Consider the following 27638-nt stretch of genomic DNA (forward strand, 5'->3'; position numbering starts at 1 on the left):
ACTTCGATCTCATTAGTCCGACTCTTGTGATCAGAGAGGTGCCTAATTACAATTGGTTGGAATTTTTGAGCACCAAGCCTACATCAGATAGAGCCTACGGCTTAAAGTGAGATCCGAACCATTGCTCGATCTCATATTGAAGTCAAAACTCCCAATGGTGTCGAACACGAAACCACAACGTACACGCTTGAGCCACAAGGCTGTTGGATTACAGAATAGAACACATTGTTTCAAGTTACAAATTTAATGAGTGATTATGTTCGTATAGTGCAGTTACTCTATTCATTATGCATGAAGTTAAATTCATTAAACTTTCCTATGAAATAATTTATAATGGTTGTGCATCATTATGTCTTTGATAACTCAATTGCATGTAGATATGTATTTTGTACACTTCTCCAGATATAATTGCATGCCCGAATTTTTCTATTCCTTTAAATTGTAGGTTTGGCAACAACGTATGCGATGTAATGGTATGGGAAAGTCATAGGAAAATAATAACGAGATTTACGAACACAGTTCACGGTTTGCTGTTTGAAATAGTCAGTTCTCTTTTTGTAATTTAGTGTAATGGTATACTTGGTAAGTGCTTGGTAAGTGCAGAAAACTTGGTTGTAGGTAAAGCATGCACGCTTTTCGACCACAAAATTAATTTAAAAAAAGCCCATATACCCTCAATGCTGAAGGGACGCTCCAATCGAACCCCAATCATTTAAAAAAGGAGAGTTGGTAAGAAGTCCGTTCTCTATCCATAAAATTGGAATGAAACTTCGCAATTGTTTCGATAGCCATGTGTGCTAAATTCTTACTTCCTGCGTGAATTTAGTACTTTTGAACATGGTTCGAATCCCACTCGATGCTTTTTTTCATTTTGTAACTTTTCAGTTATTCCTGCCGTACACTTTTATAGTATATGTATTACACGAAAGTGATGGACAACTTTCTAATGTATCCAAAAGTAAGAAGGTGTACAGGAGTAAAACCTTTTCTATATATCCCAATGTGATTCCTCCTTAGTGCAAATCACTTCTTGCATCTATCTGTAAGATTTTCGTAAATCTGAAAATAAATCCGAAGTTCTAGTGTCCAGGAGATCATTGTCAGCCGTAATACCTCCTTCATCAGAACGCAGTTCATATTATTATTATTATTATTATTATTATTATTATTATTATTATTATTATTATTATTATTATTATTATACGCGTCTTTGGCGTGGGAGACCCGGGTCCGATTCCCGGCGGGAGCGCATGTGGTTCGGAGACTACGTTAAACTATAGGTTCACGTCTCGTATAGCCGCACTGCTGACAGCGGCGCTAAACTCAAAATCAAATATATTATTATTATTATTATTATTATTATTATTATTATTATTATTATTATTATTATTATTTGGCCCCGTGGTCGTTCATTTCTTTAAGGTCTTCCTTTCTTTTCTGGCCAATTTCCATCTATGAGTGACTGTCCCTGCCCACGACCTTCTCAATCTCTCTTCCGAGGGTAGTGCCCTGCCTCCTCGTGGTTGGGCTGGTAACACTGTGGGCAGTAAGTCGGCCTTTCTACCTTTATGGTGGGAAGTGTGTCGCAGAAGGGCTCCCAGTGGCTAAAAAGGAACTACTATCTTTTCTCTATATACATCTCACTTTGTAGACTGGGTCGTGTGGTCTTTTCTTTTTTAGATCCTAATGTAGGTCGAGAAGCGAATTTTTGTGAATATTGTGTAACTTTGTGTAATTTTGTTCATTTTGTTTAATTTCTTTTAGTTCCCACATTAGAGCCAGTAATGTGTAGAATTGTCTTGTATATTTGCATGTGAATACATAACCTATTCAATAGACAATATATTATGGCTCCTACTGGCGAGAATTGTCCTTTTTGTAGTCAGCCCATTTATGGTAGACAAAAGTCCATCAAATGTAATACTTAATTAAGTGCCATTTTGCATGCGTTGAATCATATTCGAAAATGGACAGTAGTGCCATTCAGCTATCTGAATTTTTATGTAATAATTGTACACAGAGCGAACGGGTTTCTGAAATATCTCATAAAGATGGTAACTTTGGAGATTTTGGAAAGTCAAACTTTGAAGATTCTTTGGAGAAAATTTTTGAAAATAAACTGAATGATCTGAAGAGAGTATTTCTAGGGAAATTTGAAAATTTGAAAGAGGAAATAGTGCAATTAAGGTCTCAAAATGAAAAACTTAATGAATTACTTGTGAATAAATCCTGTAATTGTTTGAGGAATGTATCAGTAGAACCTTCTCGTAAAAATCCTAAGGTTGTTGATATAAGTGATCCTGATCATTTCCCAGAATTAACTAGAAATGAGAATATACAATTTGTAGACTCTAATCAGGAAGAAGTTGAGTTTGATGCGAACAAAGATCAAGGGTTCAAGTTATTTCACGTAACAAAAGGAGATTAGAGAACAAAAGATCAAGAGAGACAGATAATAGAGGGAATTTCAGTACTGGCTTACATAAAAATCAACGTAAGTTGACTTCTGGTAGTGGTTCTGATAAAATTGATTTGGTTGCTAAAAGTAGAAAAAGGGCATTATTTGTTACTAGATTTGTTCCATCAGTAAAAGAAAGTGATGTTGAGTCTATTGTGAGTGATAGAAATGTAACCTATGTCAAATGTACTAGATTAAAAACTAAATATGACACTTATACCTCTTTTCATGTTGAAGTGTTTGAATCTGACTTTGGGATTTGGCCCAGTGGCATATTAATCGGTCCGTTTTATGGCAAACTTTTAACAACTAATTCTGAAAATCAAATAAATAATGTTAATAACAAGAACTAGTTCAATATGGAAGTCCATATTTTGTATCAAAATGTTCGAGGATTTAGAACAAAAAGTAATATATTTTTTCTTCTGTTGTCGACTGTTCTTTTGATATTATTGCTGTAACTGAGTAATGGTTTAATCATAAACAACATACTGATGATTATTTTCCTGAAACTTATAAATGTTTTCGCTCCGATAGGAATTATATTACTGATCAGTGTAGCAGAGGTGGTGGTGTTTTGCTAACAGTTAAAACAAATATAAATTGTCAAAGGAGATTTGACTTGGAATCTGAAATTGAGTGTGTTTGGATTGAGATTGATACGTCTAATGGGAAAAAATTATTAGTTGCATGCTGTTATTTTCATCCAACTTATTCAGTTACAAGTTTTACGAATTATCTTAATTATATTGTTTCCAAAGTGAACTTTTTGAACTATGAAGTAGTTATTGGTGATTTTAATATATCCAAAGTTGACTGGACGAATAGAAATCTTTCAAATTATATAAACTATTATTCTAAAACCAAGGCTAAAATTCTATTTAATTTTCTAGATGATATGAACTTGAACGTTGTTTCAGGGGCGTCTGGTCTTGATTTAATTTTGTACAACACCTATGTTCAATCTAATAATTCTGTAGTATCTTTGGTTGCACCAGATCAGTATCACGATCCGATTGCGATTACTGTTAAATTATTATCTCTAATACAGGAGATACCAAGTGATAGTTTTTTGTTATATCAAAAGGGTGATTATCTTTCTTTATATAAAGAAGTCCAAGGGTTTCCTTGGGCCAATATTTTCTTGAATCCAGATATTGATATTGTTGCTCAAAATATTAATCATGTTATATTGAATGCAATTAGGAATAATGTTCCTTTAGTAACCAAATCAATTTCTAAATATCCGAGATGGTATTCTCGTAATTTAATTTACTTGCTTGAAAAAAGGAATAATGCTCATAAGAAGTATAAAAGAACCCAATCTCTTCAAGATTATCATGTATTCTCTAAATTTTGCTCTGATTTTAAGAAGCAACTTATTATTGATAAAACTAAATATTATAATAAAATTGAGAATAGTTTAAAAAATAATCCTAAAAGATTTTGGAAGTATACGAATAATAAAATAAATGCTAAAGATGGACATAAGGCAATATTAGTTGACGACGAATCTCTCTCTGATCCTCAACTGATATCTGAAGCTATGGCCAAATAATTTGTAGCTGTTTATCATAAAGATGATATTAATGTGAATGACGATAATGTGACTTTTAGGGCCAGTCAATTCTGTAGTGATCAAATATTCTTTTCTACTAAACAGGTAATTGATGTTATTAAGTCTTTAAATGTTAAAGCTTCTGTAGGTCTTGATCTAATTCCGGTTTTTATAATTAAAGGTATATCTGAAATAATTGCACCAATTTTGACATCATTGTTTAATTGGAGTTTAGCATCTCATTTCTATCCTAATGTATAGAAAACTGTTGTTGTAACTCCAATTCCGAAAACTGATGGAAGGTTCGTAACTGATTATAGACCTATTTCTATTCTTGAATTGAACTAAATTTGAATAAATTTTTGACATTGGTTTCTCCTGTTGTGCATAATCGTGGTCAAGTGGATACTATCTATTTTGACTTTGCTAAAGCCTTTGATAAAATATCCCATCATATGCTTCTTAAGAAACTTCATTCCTTTGAAATTCCTAAATCTTTGATACATTGGTTCGCTTCCTACTTGTTTGATCGTAAATTTGTAGTTAGATATATTGGTTGTAAGTCATCTGTGTACAAGATTTCTTCGGGTGTTCCTCAAGGATCCAACTTGGGTCCATTATTATTTTTAATTTATGTAAATGATATTGGTAATCATTTGAAATGTCCTTTTTCACTGTACGCGGATGATCTGAAGATATTTTCAAAAATAGTAAGTAATCAGGATTAACTTAAACTACAAGCCGATATTAATTCAGTTTATCAATGGTCCGTACAAAATGTTTTCCCTTGAACATGAACAAAAAAATTATATCGTTCTCTAGGAAAACGAATATATCGTATTTTTCATACTCAATAAATCAGCATACAATTCAACCTGTTTCAATCAACAAAGACTTGTGTGTTATGATGGATTCTAAGTTACTATTTGATCATCATGTTTCTACCATGGTTTCCAAGGCTAGAAGGAATCTGGGACTCATCAAATGGGTTGCTAGAGATTTTTAAGACATTGCAACATGTAAAATCTTATATTGTGCGTATGTTCGATCCCATTTGGAATTTGCTAGTTTAATCTGGGATTGCAATCTTACTAGCATCACTCAAGCTCTGGAGTCAGTCCAGATTTCTTTCTTGGCCTGGTTAAAATATAAATTTAAATTATACGATATGACTAATAGGGAGATTCTTGCTAAACTGGATTTACTAGTTCTTGAAGTTCGGCGAAATTTAAGGCAAATCAAATTTATTCATGGTATAATACATGCTAGAGTGAATTTAATTGAATATTTATATATCAAAGTTCCCGTGTATAAGTCTAGGGTTTACCGTTCCATATTATGTAATAATCAATTGGTTGGTTCTCCACTATTTACTAGTGTTGACAATATAAATAAAAAATATCTTAAAATTGATTTCTTTGATCCGAATTTTACAATACTTAAAAAACAATACTTGGAATGTTTTATTTAATAAATATACAAAATTCGACATGGTTTGGTATATTGTCTATTGAATTTTCATTGTTTTTCTTTTATTTACATTGTTTATATTTGTCCATGTGTATTATTATAAATCTTTTTCTAATTTGTTTATTTTTATTACGTTCAATATATTTAAATTCTTAATAATACATCCTGTTTAATTTAATAGTTATTTAATTGAGGTTATGTTGTAATTTTATTTTATAATTTAGTTTGTATCAAACTTAAGTGTAAAATTTTTATTTACTTTTTTTTGTATTTGGTCGTGATGACTTGATGTATTTTTAATTTCTTCTTGTTTTGTTTGTATTTTTCTCGTAATATTTTATTGTATATTATTGTATATATGACCATTTTGGCCTCGGCTGTGGTCTTTATCATCTACAATAAATAAATAAATAAATAAATAATAAATAATAATAATAATAATTATTATTATTATTATTATTATTATTATTATTATTATTATTATTCAGTAGCGAATAGAAAAAAAGTATAAGGGTACTAAATTTGGTGAGACAACATTATTTCCTCCCAGTTTGTTGTTACACCTATGGACTTTATGTTGTCTTGGTGTATCAAGACCATTTTAGAGAGGTTTTCACAGCGATCTCACATTCTTTCACTTAAACGTCTTAATAGCTCTCAATAGTATAACCGTTTGCTAGAGTCTATCTCACAAGAATGCCCTCAGTTTCATGAAACATTGGCCATCACCTTACCCCGAAAAATTTCACATGAGTATTTTGCGAGTGAAGATGAGGTGTGTTCTTTATTGCTTTCAAATCGGTCTCAGGTTAAAAGTAGTAGTGTCATCAATTGCTCGAGCGACTCGGCTCACGGCTCAGTCAGCACCGAGCCGTACTGAGAAGCAACGGCGCCGACTTCCCAAAATTTATGTTGGTGCATATAAATGGAGGGATGTGTTATATGTTTCCAGGGAAGTCTCAATATTTTTCAATTGATTTCCTTTCAGTTAAAATCTTTTATGAACACTGTCATAAAGGCTGTGCTCGATTCTATTCACAATATAGTGCCTTTTTTTAATTGGAGGACTGCCTTTGACTAAGCCAGAGACAGGCAAGGAGTGGGGGAGTGTGTTGCTTGGTTGCTTTTACTACACAAACACATTTGAAAAATTAGGTTTTAGAGGTTAGAAATTTTAACTTCCATCTTAATGTTTTAATTGCTTATTATATTTTGATAATGGCAAGTGAGAAATATTTATTTTATTCTGTTTCTATCAAACTAAAAATCTTGTGGGTACGGCGTACCAACAAGATTGTTTATGTGGGTGCTGGAGCCCCGGAGCACCCAAATAGTCGTCGCGCATGCCGAGAAGTGAGCCGAACCAACAGCTCACCGAACCGGACCGACTGAAGCTCTCGGATCAGTTGGGCCGAACTGAACCGAGTCGATGGCTCATCCCAACCGAGCCGGCTTGAGCCGAACAGAGCCGACGGTTCATTCCAACCGAACTGGTTCGAGCCAGTGGCTTACATGAGCCGAGTCGAACTGAGCCGATAGGTCACCTGAGCCGTGCCGAACCGAGCCGGCTATAGTCGATGGCTCATCTGAGCCGAGTCAAACCAAGACGGTAGCTCATCGCAACCGAGTCGGCTTGAGCCGATGGCCCACCTGAGCCGAGTAAATGAATCATTCCAATCGAATCTGCTAGAGCTGTTGGCTCAGGGCTCAAGTCGAACCGGTTGACATCACTACAAAGTAGTGGATGTAAGCCATACTCTGAATTACGATTTTTTTTCTTGGTTGTATCCTCTTTATAAAGATAAATGTTGTGCTCAAAAGTGAGCACTCTTCCACGTTTTCCTATAGAAAAGTTTGAGGAGAAATCGAAATAAGTTGTGGCCATACTGGGACATCATTTGATATATCTTAGATCCTACGCAGGGCGATGTTTCATCTTCGAGAGAACGCCTAGAAAGAACACCGAACTCGGTGCCGGCTGTGCTCAGTATTCAGATTTGAGAACTTGTCTCGTCAATATTTTCCTCATGTTCTGCCACATATTTGTATCTTCAAGACTTCAACCGATGATGATGTAACTTCTGATACAAAATGCCATTAATTTCTATAGCACATCAAAGGTTTTGATTCTGCAATACTATGTCATGGATAACATGAATGATTTTTTTCTGGCTCAGTATTATTGAAGGTGCACCGCAGCGAAATTCATTAACAATGAACGTCTGACCTTTTAGAAATCTCCAATTCTCACAGTAGCATTAAAAGTTGCATGGTTCCTCAACGTTTAACACACATCAAGATGGATTTTTGAGGTGAGTACCCAATATAGGTACCCAATAACAGCTCGGTTTTCTCCTCGTGTTCCTTGGTCATGCCTATTCACAAGTCCATTCTGTCTGTGGGGTTCGGAGCAAAATTAAATTGTAATGTCAATGGTGTAAGTGAGAATTCTGTAACCATCATGATTATTTTTTGTGCTACCTTTACAAAGGAATAATAATAATAATAATAATAATAATAATAATAATAATAATAATAATAATAATAATAATAATAATAATAATATCCAATAATAATAATAACATTACAATATAGTACTTGGTATATGTTCAGTAGCAACCGCTTCCTTTTACATGGCAGCAGAACAATTCGAATTAAAACAAACTTGATACGTGGACTCAGTATCGAAGAAAAAAGTTCTATTTCTGTACTTACCTTTATAGAAAAACTGGAATCTTTGGAAATTTATAGAACTTCCGATTTTAATTGTGATCCTCTTGGATCAAAAACTGGAATAGATCGAGGAAACTCTTTCGTATGGATTCAGCGTTTCAAGAACAGGTTCCATATTACAAGGGGAGAGCAGATTTAGGTAAATTAACTTTGGGACTATCTTTCGCGAGGCAGTAGTGCACATTTAAAGTGTTCATATTACAAACTGAGGGAGCACAATAGCCAGAAATAGGAGAGAAAATGCGTCTTAAAGATTCCGACCCGCCGCATATATGATACGACGCGTCAATTTAGCAAGGCACGTAGTGGCAGAGTGAGGAGCAACTGTGACTCACGTGCAAAGGGTCCCGGGTTCGATTCCTGCTCGTGTCAACATTTTCTTTTGCCTTAAATAACAAAGTAGCCATTTGTAACTATAAGTAAATATTAATTCAAGATATGTTTATAATGCATAAAACAATAGAAATGTTCAAATCAGTTTAAAAACCTTTCAATGTTTTAGGTTTTCTAGCAACAAAAAATAACCTATTCTGTAAATATATTGATATCACGAATTATATTATCGTTACCACAGTTGTTGTGCAAAAAGTATTCTTGACGCTTTGTGCCTATATTTGTAAACAGTGTGTGATTACAAGGGAGATGATGAGGAAATCTCCTTTAATTATAGCATAAATCCATTATTATCAAAAGGGATTTCTCCCTTATCCCCCTTGTAATTAGCACACCGTCCACACAATTGAATTTTGCTCCAAACCCCGCAGACAGAATGGACTTGTGAATAGGCATGACCAAGCAACACGAGGAGAAAACCGAGCTGTTTTGGGGTAGGTCTTGGATACTCACCTTAAAAATTTATCTTGATATGTGTTAATCGTTGAGGAACCGTGTAACTTTTTATTGCTACTATGATACTTTGAGTAGCAGATTTCTAAAACGTCAGACGTTAATTGTTAATGAACTTTGCAGCGGTGCACCTTCAATAATACTGAGCCAGAAAACATCATTCATTTTATCCATGACATAGCATTGCAGAATCAAAACCATTGGTGTGCTATAGAAATTAAAGGCATTTTGTATCAAGTTACAGCATCTTCTGATGAAGTCTTGAAGATACAAATATGTGGAAGAATGAGGAAAATATTGACGAGACAAGTTCTCAAATCTGAATGCTGAATACAGTCGGCAGCGAGTTCATTGTTCTCTCTAGGTGTACTTTCCCCTCGAAGATGAAACATCACCCTACGCAGAATCCAAGGTATACTGAATAGTGTCCCAGTATGGCCTCAACTCATTTTAATTTCTTCTCAGACAAACATTTCTATAGGAAAATGTGGAAGAGTGCTCAATTTTGAGTACATCATTTATTTTTATAAAGAGGATACAACCAGGTTTTACAAAAAATCTAATTCGTTGTATGGCATATATCCACAACTTTGAATCTGAAACAAAACCCATTTGAAAGTAGCAGAGAACACACCTCATATCTCCACTCGCAAAATACTCATGTGAAATCGTTCGGAGTACGGTGATGGCCAATGTTTTATGAAACTGAGTGCATTCTTGTGAAATAGACTATGGCAAACAGTGATACTATTGAGAACTATTAAGACGTTTAAGTGAAAAAATGCAAGATCGTTGTGAAAATATATCTAAAATGGTTCTGACACATCAAGACAACATAAAGTCCATAGGTGTAAGAACAAACTGGGAGGAGACAAACTGGAACTGTCTCACCAAATGTAGCATCCTCAAATCCTTTTTCTATTCCATACTTAATAATAATAATAATATAAACTGCGTTCTGGTAGTGCAGGTATTAGGTCTGACAGTGATTTCCTGAATACTAGAACTGTGGATTTATTTACAGGTTTACGAAAATATAATGGATCGATGCAAGTGATTTTCACTAAGAAGGAATCACATTGGAATGCACAGAAAAGATTTTACGCCTGGACACCTTATTTTTGGATAAATTAGAAAGTTGTCCATCCCCTCCTTGTAATACATATACTATAAAAGTATAGGCAAGAATAACCGAAAAATTGCAAAATAAAAAAATAAAAGCATCCAGTGGGATTCGAACCAGGTTCAGAAGTATTGCTTCAACACAAAAGTAGACTACTTAACACGCATGGTTATCGCAACAACTAGAGAACGCTTCTTCAGTTGTATTGATAGAGAACGAACTATCAATACTTTGTATTACGATCTTTTTTTCTTTTTCGTGTAAAAGCGTGTGTGTTTTCTTTAACAATATTTTTTGCGTTAATGCTAAGGTACTGTTTTGTACTAAAAGTATCATTATGTTAAGTAACAAAAGAGGAATTGAGAATTTCAAACAGCAAATTGTGAGTTGTGTTCTTAAGTCTTGTTTCTTTTTTTCATTCCTTCTCCTCCTCTCACTCAGAATGAGTTGTTTGCCAAAGTTACAATTTTAAGGGACTTTGAAAATCATACTCGCGCAAATATAAATTGAAAAAGTGTACATACTTCTTCCCTTTTTCCATTTTTCGTGTTTTAAAAATTATATTTATATTATTACTTTTTTTATTTTGCATTTCAATTTTATCTTCTATTTTTTTATTCTAATATTCAGATTATCACTAATTATGTAAGTTAATAAGATATCTTCGATTCCCAGTGGGGTCACTCGAAAGAAAGAGTGTAAAAAGCTTTCTCAGGCCAGCCATCCTCAATGAGGTTTTCCTGGATTTTTCTCATTCACACTAGGCAAATGCCGGGGTGGTACTCAACTTATAGGTCCCAGGCCGCTTCCTTCCTTTCCCCAGATAGTGTGCTCGCCGAGAGATGTCATGCCTCATACGTGACGAGCTAAATGACCATAGATACCGAAAACCCACAAGTCTAAAATCCTAAAAATCCTTAAGAAGGTATGTTACTGGCTTGTGCCTATGTACCTTGATACTTTTAAATAAATAAATTCTTCGAAAAAATCGTCTATTGTCCATAAAATAATTCTTGCCAGGGATGACAATTTTATTCCCCAGAGGGTATAAATTTTTGTCAGGAGAGAAATTCCTAGCATCTTCCCGCCAATCACACAGATGTTTGGGTTTTCGCATGTCTTTTCATTTATTTTATATGCAACAGTATTCCCTAAATTGGCTTGTTCTGTTCTGTTCTTTTTAACAGGAACAAAGAAACTTTCGGCGGTAATATGCTATTTTTTTTCTTTCAGACGTACTTACTTCTTTCAGATTACAAATACTGAATTGTAGTTTGTTCCCAGATATCTACTAGCTAAGAGTTTCATGTAATGAACGTATAAAAATAAAGCTTGGGTTTTATAAAGAATGACAACTTATTCAAGACTTTGATAATTACTTACTCTGTCTTTCATCTTTTGGTCCAGCAACGGCCTGAACATTGCATAGATCATCTCAAAGATCATTGGTTGGTTTACTACATGGAACGCATGGAACCTCATCGGAAAACAGGACTGGAAAAATAAATTAAGTTATTTAATCACTTATACAAAAAATTATTGTTATTATTTACTTACAATTCGAAAAATTAACTAAAATGTCTGCATAGTAAATATAATACTTTTTGGAAGAACAAAGCAGATTTGCCCAGAACTGTGTTGGTAATACTTCATTGTGCTCACTTACTTCTTCGTCTTACATTTCTATATTCCTGTCTTTATTTACTTATACCAACTTAATGTTCAATCCAGCTTACATATTTGATATTAGGTGTGCCAGGTTGTGAGGGCGAATTCAACAACACTTACATACAATCTAAACGCTCGGAAATTATATTTGAGCTGTTCGAGTAATACCAAACTGTTCAGCATGTATACATAGTTTGTGGAGATTGTTGTTCTTCCCCTTAGAAGTAAATTTACAATTGTTTTGACCATTCACGAGTGCAGTTTCAGGAAACAAGCATTTGTTGTGTTCGCCATTATTACTAGGAATAGCTGATACAGTATGCCCGAGGAAAAAGAAATTACAGAGCATAAAACAATCTAAGGTTTCGTTCCTGTTTGATAATTATTCCAAAATAACGACCAAAAACAATTAGATACTTTTGAAACGTAGATGTGGGAAAGAACAAAGACAAGTAATGAAATAAAACGGAAAAGTAACGAAGAAATGTTGAGATTAGTAATCGAAAAATAATCTGAAAGTAACATTTAAAAGAAGGGAAATTATTGGAATGAGGCTTGAGAAGAAGCTGTATTGTAATATGTGTTCACTGCCAATATGAGGGAATATTACAATATTCTGAGAAGCGTAGTGACAAATATGATGAAAGGAAACTGAGGAATGAGGAGCACAAGACTGTAGCTCAGGGATGAATACTCCTACTATGCAAGTGACTTGTCATAGATGGTCAATATGTATGAGATGACGACGATGTTAATGATACCAATGAGCAATCGTTTTTTTTTTTTTTTAATGTAACTTTTAGTGTTACAAAAATACCTACATCAAATTAAGAAAAGCGTATTGTTTGTATTCTAGTTAACTAACTGGATTTCGACATGTTTTTTTTAATAAAGTAAAATAAATAATAGAACTTTTACACTAGAGACTAAAACAACCATGATGAATGCAAATAAATTATTAAATAAAGTATTTATGACTGATGAATTTATAGCAAAATTCAAAATTCATCAGTTATTTTACTTTATTTATGACTGATGAATAAAGTAAAATAACTGATGAATTTATGGAAGTAGAAGAAAGCAAGAATACATTCCGATAAAATCAAAGCAAATAATCAGGTATGCAGGAATAAAGCTTTGAGTGAGGGAAGCGAAGTAAAATATCTACTTTTTTAAATCTCAGAACATGACTTGTCAACATCTGATTTAAATACTGTAAATTTAATTTTGCCTTATAACTAAGAAAAGGAGAACGCAAACCATATTTTGGTACAACCTGACCTCCGGTACATGTCATTATATGGTGTCTGTCCAAAACCAAAAGTGGACATCGAACTATGACTGAAGACAAGCCCTTACCACTGAGATACTACAATGAAAGTTTCGTCTCTATAGAACTTACCGACGAAGTGCGTAATACCCTAATCTGGTTTCTATTGTTGTTACTCTTTCGAATGAATTCAATTATTGATATTCAGTGAAATACATTACTAGTAACAAGACTTTTAGGAGTGATCAAAAAAATCATCAAAAGATTGCGATCTTGGCCAATAATTAGCTTTTGGATCAGGGGACGCAAAATTTTTGAATGTGTCCTAAATCGAGTTCTCATATTTTTTTTACGGAATAAGCACATACTGAGTTAAGTGATAGTTGGAGTTTGGCTATACTATTTCTCCAGATATAAGGTGTACAAGAAACATATTGATTGAAATATATTGGATCTTTTGATGCATTTTTGGATCAGGGCCGCAAATTTTTTCAACGGCCCCTAAACCGAGTTTGATATATTCTACGGAATAAACAGATCATACTGAGCTTAGGTTTGGTTACACTATATATAGTTCCCCAGATATAAGGCCTATAAGAAAATTTTTGTTGGCCAATAATTAGTTTTTGGCTCTGGGGCCACAAAGTTTTTGAACAACCCTAAATCGAGTTTTCGTATTTTCTACGGAATAAGCACATCATACTGACTTAAATGATAGTTTGGGTTTGGCTACACTATATGTAGTTCTCCAGATATAAGGCCTACAAGAGAATTTTTGCCTGAAATATATTGGATCTTTCGATCCAAAAATTAAACACTCATTTTTACTACTTAAAACTGCACTAAAATCGATTCAAGTATTCCAAATATATGCTAACTGAAAAGGCTAGAAGAGTTCTCGATTAGTTAAAAGATGTTATTTTTACCATGTAACATGTGATTTAAAAAAAAATTGATTTCTCCTTCAATTTAATTAAACATTGTACGAAATCAATAAAAATTGACCAGACATAAAAAATACTAAACCATATTTATTCAATTATCTTTATTAAAGTAGTCCAGATCATAAAAAGAAAGGCATAGATGCTAAACATTAATGAGTTTGCGATTATTCTTACCGTAATTAAGTCAACCATTCTTTTCGCTACTGTAGGAGTTAAATTCCATGCATGGGAAAGTCCAATGTTTGCCATATCGAAGATTGCGATCCCACCCTTAATTTGAGTCGTTGGCTCGAGAAGTCCAAGTTCCATGATAACTATTGCTGCTTTAAACAGTTCATCTACAGAGTACTCACTGGTTTTCCAATTACCTACAAATGAAAACGTTGAAGAAATAATACACCATTGTGTCACACTAGTAATAAATAAACAGTAAAAATACAGGATTTTACAAGAGATTCAAACAATCTACTAGTGTTCTCTTTTATTTATATTATATTACGAAATTATCTCATTAGATAACTAGTTAATTCGAGTTTAACATCCTATTCTAACACTGAAGCTACAGTATATGAAACGGGGTCTACTTCCTAAGTAGGATCAACATTACTCGGGTTTTTATCTGAGTCATTTAACTCCATCAAAAATCCAGAAAAGGGAGGGGCTGCAACTAGAGAGGGGCTGAAGGTGCAGTAGCCCTCGTTGGCTTCTCAGACCAGAATGTGTCATTATGTGCTATGCAAAAATATAATTTAGATATACGTATGTAAAAGATCATTTATTTTAAATTCATTTTAATTCCTCTCAGAAAATACGAGATTACGATGTGTAAACAGTTCGGTACGAATGATAGGGAGATAGAGAGACAGGTCAGCTCTTTTCAGCAAATTCTTTATACAAATTTCTTGGTAATTCCTCAATGACATCGTAAATAAAATATGGCGGATGGAATTATAGTAATTGTATTAAGCGGAATGGCCCGAAATACCTCTGTATTTAGAAAAGGCCGAAGTTTGAAAGGATTAAAAAAAAAGTTTCAAACCTCACGAATTATGACTGAAGTTCGGATGTTTTTTATATGTCTAAGTAGACATCTCGGAGCTAGCATAAGAGAATGATATTGGCAATTCAATGAAAAGCAACAGGGAATACGTATTTAAAAAAAAAGAAAAAGAAAAGAAAAAACCTTCCTTTGATTTTTCCTGGAGGCTACGGAAGTAGGTGTAATTGTGTTTCAGATTTAATCGGTGCTACTGACAAACACCAGCCTCAAAATATTGGGAGGAATTTGTTACTTTACCAAAAAAACAATAATAATAATAATAAAATAAAAAATAAAAATAGTGCTTGTGAAGTGAAGTTGTGAAATCTGATATGACTAATGCATAATTTCAGGAAGGTTATGCAATATTCAGAAAATCAATTTCAGTGGAGTTTCTACATACCTTTTAGTATGTCCGATCCTATTCTTATATGTTAACTTATTTCTTTCTGTTCTTACTTTGAAGCGTCAGTAGGAAAGAAGAAAATATGGAATTCGTGAAAATAATCGAGTTCGAGATATCAATGAATTTATATATTTCATAGTCCCTACAGCGAAACAATAATTTTTGGACGTCTATCCGTCTGTTTATTTCTTCCATACGCTCACATAGAGGCCATACCGTTCAGCGTATCCAGACCGAATTTTAAACTTAACGATTTCCAAGATTCTCTAGAGTTTTTAAAAGTTTTTTTTTCGAATTGTTCTCCTATCCCTAACGTATGGAACAGTTTACTGACACAAAACCAAAATTTGCGATTTTCTCTGCAACAGCTCTAACAATGTTGTTTATAATTCATAAGTCAATATAATGTTATCGGCTTTTAATATGTTATGAATTATTTTTTCTCGAAAATAGCCAAAAAGGGTAAGATTTTGACAATTGTCTAAAAAACAGGCTCAAGTAATTTTGTTCATATTTTATAAACAAATATTTCATTAGCATGTAATGCACTCCTTCCACAGTACTACACAGTGTTGACATTTAAACCGTTATACAAATCTTTTAAACCACTATTTGTTGCTGTCACACGCTGGTCAACGTATTCGATATTCTTTTCATATGGCAGCACAACAATAACAATGTCATTATTCACACTTTCACTAACATCAATTCTATTATTATTAGCTCGGTTCTGCAACAGGACACATCAGGCATCTCCTGGCACGAACTGAGCCAAATGTTTGGCCCATTGCAACGGTCGCCATCCCACTTGTTTTAGTTTTGCGGGAAAACTTCAGAATATGAAACGGTTCAAGGTGACATGAGGAGCAACATTCTGGAGATTGTTGGATCACAACGCAAGGTAAGAAAACATAACACCTTGACGTAAAATCTATTGGAATATCTAAATATCAATTTACTATATAGTGAAGAAAATAAAACGTGTAACTAAAATTTCACTGAAACATATTTACTACATGCACATATATTATACAACTAGGTAAGAACATTTTGGATTATATTTGGCTTGTTATCAATTTGTTCAAATTTCAATATTCTTATTATGCAGGCTGATATCAACTCCAATACAATGATATAGTTAAACTTCTTATATTTACAGTAAATATAAACTTCGTCAAATAACTTTTAGTTAGGTTAGGTTATATTGTAGTAACTTAGTTGTTTCAGTAATTATTCTTTCTATTCTTGCTTACTATTCTTTTATTTACTTTTCCTTATAAATATATATTTTAAGATTTCTTTCTTTCGGCTCTAGCGAAGAATTACACGTCGAGCCCTTCGGATCCAGTACGGTACTAAATGGTAAGTATTCAATTTTTCCTTTTATAATTAATATATATTTTATATTTTTATATATCTTTTATTCATATTTCTTTTCTCTTATTACCTATTTATATATTTATTTTATATCCATTTATCTTCTTTCTATAATATTAATCAAATATATATCTTTATTATATTTGTTTTTCAGATTCATCAGCTCCCACCGCAATTATTCCCGCTGGATTCCGATTAGGACACGTGTAAATACACAACACTGCCACCTGCATTGCTTTCAGAAGATTACACCTTTGTACGTTAAAACATATAAAGTAGTTGAACTTCATGTGTACTGATATCTCAAATGTATTACTGAAACATAACCTCAACCACTCGTACTATGACAGTAAGATATTCTATCATATAATACATTCAGTTACATTATTTGTATTCGTATGTATATTATATTTCTATCAGATTGGAGATTTGAAACTATAAAATATATTTCATCGTACTTTGGAATTTTGAAGAAAGTGATTTCTATTTACATTATTTACTATGTCATTTATCTATGGTGGTAAATATGATAGGGAGAGAGAAGGAAAGCCTCTCCCGAATATGTATTAACTTAGCAATCCATTATTATTTAATTTACTTTCTCACCAATGAAACAATCAATTTTCTAATTTTACCTGTCTTCTTTTTTTTTAGTTCTTGAAGTCCATCTGCAGAGGGTTGCTTGACCTTCTTTTTCAAATCCCGTAGCTTTTAAAATTATTTATCTTTCAATATGTAACTTCCAACATTATTTTTTTTTTATTTTCGATTCGAAAAATTTAGCTTTCCTTTAGATTTCAAGTTTTATCATCATCGGATGCAGACAGAATTCAAATTCCTACTTGTCCAAATACCATGTAATGCGCTAAGGTTCAGATCAATTTTAGCGGCGCATTACAAGCAGACATATGGTGTAAGTCATGTCTCCTTTTTTAAAAATTCGCAACTGTTATTTTATTCCTGGAGTGTTTTCATGGATGAGTATTTCACAAACAATTAAGGCGATTTTGTTCGTATTTCATAAATAAATATTTCATTAACTTTTCTGTAATGAGACGTAAGTCATTTACCCTGAAAAATTCGAAGAGGGTTAGTTTATTATTGGGGGTAAGATGTTTTTCGAATTATTTTTCTCAAGAACTTCTCTGACGATTTTGTTCATATTTCATAAATACAGTACAGTGCAAATATACATATTTGTTAACAACGCTATAACGTGGCGTAAGCCGTTTCTTCTGAAAAGGTCAAGGAGTAGTTTTTACTCTTGTGGTGAATTTTATTCGGGTGATTTTCTCAAAAACTGATCAGCCGGTTTTGTTCATATTTAAGAAACAAAAGTTAAAAACCCTGTCATATACTTCTGATGATATTTCTTCTGGAAAAACAGAATATTGTGTACTCTTGGGATGAGCTTTTCTCAGACGGTTTTATCAGAAATTACTCAAGCCATTTTGTTCAAATTTCATAAATCAATATTTCACTAACAACCCTACATTAGGTCATAAGCAGTTTTTTTCTGAACATATTCACAATGGTAAGTTTTTAAGGGTAAGTTTTGTCAATTTTACGCCTGGGAAACTTGCGCCCTGCCAAAAAAAGAGAGGAATATGCGCCCGCGATGTACCTATACCGAGAAGTGCACCCTGCGTGATGAAAGAACCTGTTCGAGCCCACGCACCTGCCCGGAGGGACAGATATCACAGAGCAAACAATCCTTCTCCACAGCCGTGCCCCTGTAGTTTATTTTCATTAGTTGATTGTGATAGCTTGGGCTTATAAAAGGAGAGAATAAACTACAATTATAAGCCAAAAGAACACAACGGATCCACGCAACAGTGTGTCTGAAGTGTAACTCCAGCAAGTAAACATATTGTACATAGGTGAGTTTTATTGATAATAGTTAGTTTACTTAATTATATTAACATATCTTGATTTATATTCACATTAATAATTTATAGATATATTATTAACTTGTACAATTTTATTGTATATATTGTAGTATAATGAAAACTGCATTCGTATGGATTGCCTTTAGTGAAACTTTTTTTTCCCCATTTTGTTTGGGATATTACAATGCATGAAGTAACAATCACTGAGACAACGAAAGACAAACCCTGTGCGGTGTATGATAATATGAAGTATTCCACTATCGTGTGAAGATGCAGAGTACTGAGACAACTTGGCTGTGTGTGTGAGAGAAGAAAGATAAGTGAAGGGGACAGTTAGTAACAAAGGGAAAAGTAATAATTAAGTCAACGGAACACAAATGTCAACCAAACGTTGCTAAACCAGAAGTTCGAGTTCAACGGATGGCAGCAAAGAGGGCCAGAGAAAATGACGAACCCCTATCGAAATTCTACCACGAAGAAACGAGTACTCTGTTTAATCGCAGATTGGATTTTGTGACGGAAGTTCAAGAGTACAACACCTTCAAGAGAAACATGAACTATGTAAGGCGACAAGAGCGAAGATATATTCGAAACCCGGATTCGAGACGAAACATCGTCTTAACCTAGGAAAACCTGAGGATTGAAGACAGCTTAAGCTTTCTTTCACTGGATGAAGGACACGAACAGAAAATTCTTGTTTTCTCGAGAAGGAAAGGTCAGGAAATATTGAAGCATGAAAAAAAAAAAAACTTGTTTTGGGATGAAACTTTCAAATCGTGCAGCAAGCAGTTCGCCCAACTGTATACGGTTAATGCAGATGTTAGCGGTACGGAGAATGAAACAAATATCATCCCGATAGCTTTTGCCTTCCTGCTGAACAAATAAAGAGAAACTTACTTTCTTTTTTAAGAAATTAAAGCAATGTTTACCAGGCTGGGTTACACAAAAGATCATGGTTGACTTTGAAGAGGCGTGTATTTCTATACTTTTTCCAACTTTCCGGATTGTACGATTAAGGGTTGTAGTTTTTATTTCAACCAATGCTCGTGGCGCGTGCAAGAACTACGTGCAAAGAAAATGCAGATGTAAGGCAACACATCCGCATGTGCAGTGGTTTGGCTATAATTCCACGGGAAGACATTTAAGATGGTTGACTAGCAATACAGAATATTGTGGCAATAGATGATAAAGTTACAGCATTTATGGATTACTTTGTCAACGAATAGATGCAAAATGTGAATGTGCCGATCGGTAGCTGGAACTGCGAAGATGAACGGCATCGAACAAATAATGCCGTTGAAGGGTGGAACAACAAGCTCAAGAGCAGAATTACCTTGCATCCGAATTTATTTGTGTTTTTAAAAACAGGAAGCTCAGCACAGTTCTTTGCATTATGATAGGAATTTCTCGGTTTGGAAAACATAAAAAGGAAAAAGGCATATGTTCTACTTGACAATAGAATTGAAAAGATATTGCATAGATACAAACAGGTTCGCCCAAAGATATTGTTCAATGTCTGAGAAATCTAGCCTACATCCAAAAATTGGAGAGAAAACGAGGAAGCAATGCAAACATGCAGTAAGAAGGATGACAAGGGAAATAATTTCTGGCTAAAGAATAACAAAGAATTGAGTTTCCTTCCCTGCGTAATATTATCAAAGCACAAAAAAAAAAAAGAAAAAGAAAAAAGAAAAGAAATGACAAGGGAAAGAGTTTCCTAGCATATAGTCCTGTTGACTAAAGCTTTAGTGTTTTCAATACTGTCTTCAGAGTTTTACGGGGGACTCATGCGATTACATTTTACACATGAAATTAATACTTGTAAATCTGCTCGTGGGACCTCGAGCAAGTGACCATTGGGCCTATGAATTAAGACGACCATGAGTGCATCAAGAAACATTTAAAACGTTTGAGAAAAATATTGACAAAATCTTTCAGAAAAAAAAATGTAGAGAGCGATTCAATTTACCTCGTGAATTTATAAATAGATCTACTAAAGTATATTATTATTATTATTATTATTATTATTACTTAATCTTTGCAAAGAATACATAAAACAGTTAGATACTGTACATAATACTCACACATGAAACACAGGTCTATTACTTCTTTCGATCACGGGAATTAATTTCTATATATTAAACTCAATTAGATTTACGTACGAGGTCTGTTACAAAAGTATCCGACCTTTGGCTGAAAAACAAAATGGCTTACCTGGAGCGTTGGACACCTAATCATCCTCAAAGTAGGTCCCTTGGGACTCTACACACCTCCCAGCGGTGCCGCCATTGTGGAAGCATGCGGAAAATGCCTCTTTCGGAATGGAATTGAGCTCAGCTGTCGTTGCTGCCATAACGTCCTCTCTGGTCTGAAATCGCGTTCCTTTCAATGGCCTCTTGAGTTTGGGGAACAGCCAGAAGTCGCAGGGGGGCATATCAGGAGAGTGAGGAGCCTGTCAAGGCACAGGAGTTTGGTGTTTCTCCAAAAAGGTCTGAATCAAGTGCGATTGTAGTGATTGAGGCGTCAATTTCCTATTGACTACAAGTCCGGTCTCTTGCGCCGCACAGCATCATGTAGGCGATGAAGGACATCCCTTTAGTACTCTGATGATTGTTTGACCCTGTGGTGCATACTTATGGTGTACCACACTCCGGGAGTCAAAGAAAGTAGTCATCATCACTTTGACGTAGCTGCCCACTTGGCCTTGGTCTTGGTGACGAGGAATGTTTCCACTTTGATGACTGGGATTTGGTTTCCGGGTCGTACCCGTACACACAGAACTCGTCACCAGTGATGATGGTATCCATGAAGGCAGGGTCACTGTTTGCGGAGGCCAGCATGTCCTGTGCGACTTCAACACGAAGTTGCATTTGCTCCACCGTTAGCAGCTTCGGCACGAATTTCGCCGCCACTCTCTTCATGGCCAAATCTGGGGTCAAAATAGAATGTGCCGAAAAAGTGCTTATGTCCGCCTCTTCCATTATTTCTCGGATAGCCACACAACGGTTCCGCATCACCACAGCGTTCACGCTGGCAATGACCTGGTTATTTCGGCATGTTGATGGGCGACTGGAGCGTGGTTTGCTCTCCACCGATGTTCAGCCGTCCTTAAAACGATTGTAACACTCTTTAATCTGTGTGACGCCCATAGCATCGTCCCCGAAAGCCGTCTGAATCTTGCGAATGGTTTAAACCTGACTGTCGCCCAGTTTTTGGCAAAATTTGATGCAGTAGCGCTGCTCCATTCGTTCCGTCATTTCACTTGCACTGAAAAATCGACTCAAGCACTACACACTACCTCACTGAAATACTGCTTGCCAGCAACTGACGCTATCGACAGGCGGGGAAAACATCATGTATGCGCACGAAGGTTCAAGGTCGGCTCACACAAACGTGCTTGCTTCAACTTCATCAGGTTTTCGAGAAAAAAATAAATAAGGTCGGATACTTTTCTAACAGATCTCGTATAAGTAAATTTCTTGAACTTTTTGGTTATTTTCTTAAAATACGCAATTTTAACAATAAAAGGATAAAGTATAATAGAAACAGTTTTACCGATTCTAAATATCATAATTCTATGTCCGTCTTGGTCTCTATATGGAGGTATGGCTATTACGTCCTCATCACCAAGATATGTCAGATCGTGTGGATTTACCCCTCGCCAAAGGGAAGTGTTTGCTTCACGAAATTCATAATATCTTCGCAACTGAAAGAAAAGGAAATGTGAAATTAAATTAAGTACTTAGAAAATCGACATAACAAGACATAGTGGGCCTTATGCAGAGTCGTTCTGATGTGTGATTAGTGCCATACTAAAGAGTTCGACTAACATATATTTCCTACAGTAGTGAGGCCTTTAATATAACGCTAATCATACTTCAAAATGACTGTGCATAAGGCCCAATGAGTCCTATGCAGAGTCGTCTGTAGCATCGTATTGAGAGTTTGATTGATGCGTGATGCTAATTTCTCTATTTAGAAACATATTAGTGAAGTTACGCAACGATTTGTATTGAAAAAGATCAGCCATAACAAACATATTACGAAAAATCAAGGTAAAAGACAATCATATTATAATCTCTTACTAAATTATTCTTATTATAGGAGCATCTATCTCTACCAGCCTTCGCAAACTTACGGAGCATAACGCAATACAAAACATGGAAATCAATAATTGTAAGTCCTATGCCTATTATCGCAAACTTAAGCGCATTTTCTGCCTTGCGTTTACGCAAACCATTACGGTACGGGGCCCTAAGCTACAGCTGGAAGCAAATAGCGCCCTATTCCACTGTACTGCTCGTCTGATTTTGCTTGCTCAGGATTCAAATTCTCCCTGATATGTAATTTAAACTAATGTGAGTATATTTCTTTTTTTTTGGGGGGGGGGCGGTCTATGTTTCAAGTACTTCACGCAAGTGCTCTTCCTCAGACCTAGTCTTAAGACTTTCTTCTATGCAGGTCTTGACATATTACATAGGTCTATATATACACAAACGTTTCCCTTTTTCTCATTTGATAGACTAAAGCCAACACATAAATTAATATATTTATTAGTGTTTTTAGATTAGTAGCACTGCAGGAAAATTTGGATGAAGTAAATAGGATATCAAACGTAGGGTGTATTTGTTGGAAGTATATGTGACAAATATTGGCACATGCCGAGTTAAGTACTAGTTGCCAGGTAGTTAGTTTGTGGGACTATGAATAATAAGTTTATTAACCCCTTATCGCATGCTGTGCCATATATGGCATATACTCTTTTTTCACTTTAGCTTTTGTGTGATTTATCAAAGGCACCAAATGATTGTTTCGTCTGCTGTGTGAGATATTGGCGTGTATGAATAAGAGATTTTGGTGTCATCTGGCATGTTCTTTGAGAGTTGTAAGTGTGTCATAAATGGCACTTACTTATTTCTCGTCGGAATTAAGTGAAAAATCTAAAATTCAAGTTTTAAATCATTTTTTAAGTTCCCATATGAGGATTTCCAATACTGATTATTTTTTTCGCTAAAAGAAAAAAACATGCAGAAAGGGGTTAAGATATAAACATGATAATTAGTAACATATGCTCTGCGAACATTGATAATGTAGTATCAAGATTATAAAGAATAATTGAAGATATGATACTATGTAACGTATTAAGGCCAGGATTATAATGTAAGATAGAGTTACACATTAAAATAATATTCAAGACGTGAATGTGCAATTGACATTGTATAGGTCACAAAGATTGCAAATAGTTTTGGAGTATGATTGCTATAGTGTTAGCATTAAATATTATATACAATGTCTCTTAACTTTTATAAGACTTCGTAAAATCCATTTGATATTTTACGAAGTAATAATATTAACAATTACAGCTCCACTATGACGGAGACATGGAAACAAAACTCCCACTACATTTTCAAGAAGTGGGGAAATGGATCTGAAAGAATTCGTACACAAGACGGCCTCGTGGGTCTCATTTCCGTTGGGATTAGGGATATCGTAAAATACAAGAAAATAGCTGAAAGACAGAATCTTAGTTTTAAGCTCCCAGAACTTAAGGACATTATAAAAAATATTTCATGGATAAAAACTGCCTAAGTTGCATATATCAGGTTGTTTGCTCTTGCCATCCAAAAAAGATTGTAACTACATTAAAGGAATATATCAGAGAATTCCGAGAAGATAAAGAAGCTGTCTCAGAATTGTCAAAACATCTCCAGACTACAAAACATTCAGTTCAAAGACTAGAAGTGTGCTGCAGTTTTACTATACGCATCAACAAATTGTAAAATGTACGAAAAAATTGGGGAAGCATATTATATTATATATAATACATACGACCCCAAGTAATTTTACAATTTGTGCCTATTTTATGTCGAGAACAGAATCCAACAAACCCCTGCGGGGTTTCTTCTACTACTACTACTCCTACTACTACTACTCCTACTACTACTACTCCTACTACTACTACTCAGGCCCGTATCCACGGGGGGCTAGGGGGCCGGGCCCCCCTAAACTTTGGCTGGCCCCCTAAAAGTTTTACGGTATGCTTGCAAATGAATTATAATATGATGATGAAGTATAATATGATTGGATCGGGTCACTCTAAATTTTTGGGCTGGCTACGGCCTGCTACTACTTATACTATGGATCCGTATAGTAAAACTGCACGTAAATGTTAACTCGGGCTACTACTAACACTGAAAGGAAAGTATTTAAAGCTTATTATACTAGGACAAAAATAAAACTGCTTATCAATATTAACAAAGGAAACCGTAAGAATGACTGGAATACGATCATTACCAGTTACTTTACTAGAAACAAAATCTAAGATTGTAAATACTTTATTATACATAGTTTAGGCCATACAAAAAAATTACAGATTAGGAGTAAATTTGTACATCAATTGGCAACAGTGTTTCATTCGGCAACATTGTAGATCTACACATAGGGTTTAAACTTACATCGGAGGGGAACAAGATGGCGACGGACATCTTTACACCTGAAGTGTCATGCTCTTTTAATTGTGCAATTGTGAATTTATACATAATTTTAAATTTTGACAAAATTTAACTTCTTCACAATTCTTATATATTATTACATCTTTTTTTATATGCCCTGAGTCTCTAACCCCCAAGCAATTTTACAAATATTGTGAAAACAAATTTACTTAGAACAGGCGAATTCGTCCATGTTGGAACGCGACATTCTAAACAAATCTGTGTTTTCAAAAATAATTAAAATAAATTTAGTGAAGCAGTTCACTGGGCTATAAGGCCGGGACTTTCTTTATAAATCTCCCGAAAGGGAGATAACTAGAACTAGAACTTACATCATGTTGGAGGACATTGCAACCTAGAAGATTGCAGGACCAAATACCAAAATATAGGAACAGGTTTAATTTAGATATTAGTTCAGTAACAAAATTACACTATAGTGAGAAAAAGGTTTTAAAAAATATATAGACACATACCACTGTTGTTGAAAAACAATGAGTCTTTTAAAACCTAGCTTTAAAGAAGAGTATCCGCGGAAAGAACTTGAAATTCAGGTAATAATGTGTTCCACACACTCTATTAATCTCGCGTCATAAAAGCTTTGCTAGTAAAATGTAAAAACACTAATTTAAAACGATTTATAAAAAGAGATAATTTTATATTTCTCCCAAAGAAACATTATATGCTAGTTATTAATGATGAATCTATATTATCAATCTGCATAAATTTGAAAGAGATTCCCGAATTCGAAAGAACAGTGAAACAAATAACATTAATCACAATGATTAATTATATAAAATATTATTATAGAAAACTGTATAACTCTCCCGGAAAATACAATACAAAGAAACTGAGATACTTTAGGTTCGTTTCAATTTTATTTAAAAGATCTAAGCAAGCTTTGTGGTAGAGAAAAACAGTGTTTTTTTTTTTAGTTATATTTCCTCTCACTTTTTTCATTTCACCATCATTCATTTCTTATTATCCCCGTCTTCTTTAGCCTATGACGTAACGATGGGATGTAAAACTAAAAGATTTTATTTCTTTTAATTAAAAGAAACAGGTTTTGTATTGGTCTTTCCAAAAGTTACGAAAGATTATTATTTTAACTAACCTTACAACTAAGAATTCACTAATATCACACATTAACAATATTTTCTGAAAGCATCAACAATTTACACCACTGTTTGCTACAAACATATTTATTCCCAAAACATACGTAATATTACGAAGTACAGATATTTTGTCAACCTGACTATAAGTAGCACTACAGTGCTATTTTAATCTTTTCCTTTTTTTTAATTAATTAATTAATTTATTTATATCAGACTCCAGGCCGCAACGATTCTTGAACTCACTTTAAGGGGCAATACAGTTACATTGCTTATACATATTGAAACACAAAATTGAACTGCTTATAATAAATATACATGTACAAGAATAAAACTAAGACAACATCTATTGAGTTTATCCTTCTATTTACTTGCTACTTTTTTTAAAATGCTGTTCCTTATACAATTACACTTCATATTCATAGTTTTTGCCATAATAATTAGCTCTCTTATCCGTTTTCTGAATAATGATTTTGATTTCAACGGTTTGTATTCAGTTGGAATTTCGTTGAAGCATTTTATGACGTACACCCTTAACCCCTCCTGTTCCGTATAATTTTGATGAATAAGATTCCGCATGTATTTGTTCTTTATTTCTTGTCTCATAATTATGAAAGTCACTATTTCTATTTACTATTATATTATGATGTATATTATTATTCATAACATTAAACATAAAATACCTAGCTAATTCTTTGGCTAAATAATCTATTGGTGATATTTTAGATATTCTATAAGTATTTAAATTTGGGTTTAAACGTGGCAGATTGTAGAGGGTACGTAATGCAAAATATGTAGTGGATGCAGTGCACTTCTGTTTGAACGTCCCTATATGTTCATGTAAGTTAGATGAGAGTGTACATATGCATAGATATATTTCTTTTTAAGGTTCGGCGATCATATATTTCTAAATCTATTAAGCACCCCTGTTATTGGTAAGATTTTATTAACACAAAAATGCTATGTGTGGTCCCCATTCAAGATGCTGATTAATTATTATTCCTATGCATTTAGTTTCAGTGACTCTTCTTATTTGTCGACCTTGCAAATAAATATTTATATTATGGTCTACATGGATATCTGTTTTCTTATGAAAACTTATATATACAGTTTTTTCTACATTTAGTGAAAGTTTATTGCAATTCAACCAATCCTGCAGTAGATTTAGATCCTGCTGTATTATATTTTCTAATGCATTTTTATTTCCCGCTGTGTATGATATATACATATCATCAGTGAATAATACTGAGGTACCAT

General features: G+C 34.1%; 1 protein-coding gene across 2 annotated transcripts in view; it reads right to left on the minus strand.

Annotated features, from left to right (window-relative positions):
* The window catches only part of LOC145693312 (clavesin-1-like), a 208184-nt gene that overhangs the window by 33912 nt on the left and 146634 nt on the right, over positions 1-27638 (minus strand). For both annotated transcript variants that reach the window (XM_081769186.1, XM_081769183.1), the window contains exons 4-6: positions 22337-22487; positions 14245-14438; positions 11572-11682 (exon numbers count right to left, since the gene is read on the minus strand). In XM_081769186.1, coding sequence (XP_081625312.1) covers positions 11572-11682; positions 14245-14438; positions 22337-22487 — 456 coding nt within the window. The remainder of the gene's footprint in view (positions 1-11571; positions 11683-14244; positions 14439-22336; positions 22488-27638) is intronic.

The sequence above is a fragment of the Thermobia domestica genome, chromosome 8 (genome assembly GCF_964235325.1).
Source record: "Thermobia domestica chromosome 8, izTheDome1.hap1.1, whole genome shotgun sequence".
Lineage (NCBI taxonomy): Eukaryota > Metazoa > Arthropoda > Insecta > Zygentoma > Lepismatidae > Thermobia > Thermobia domestica.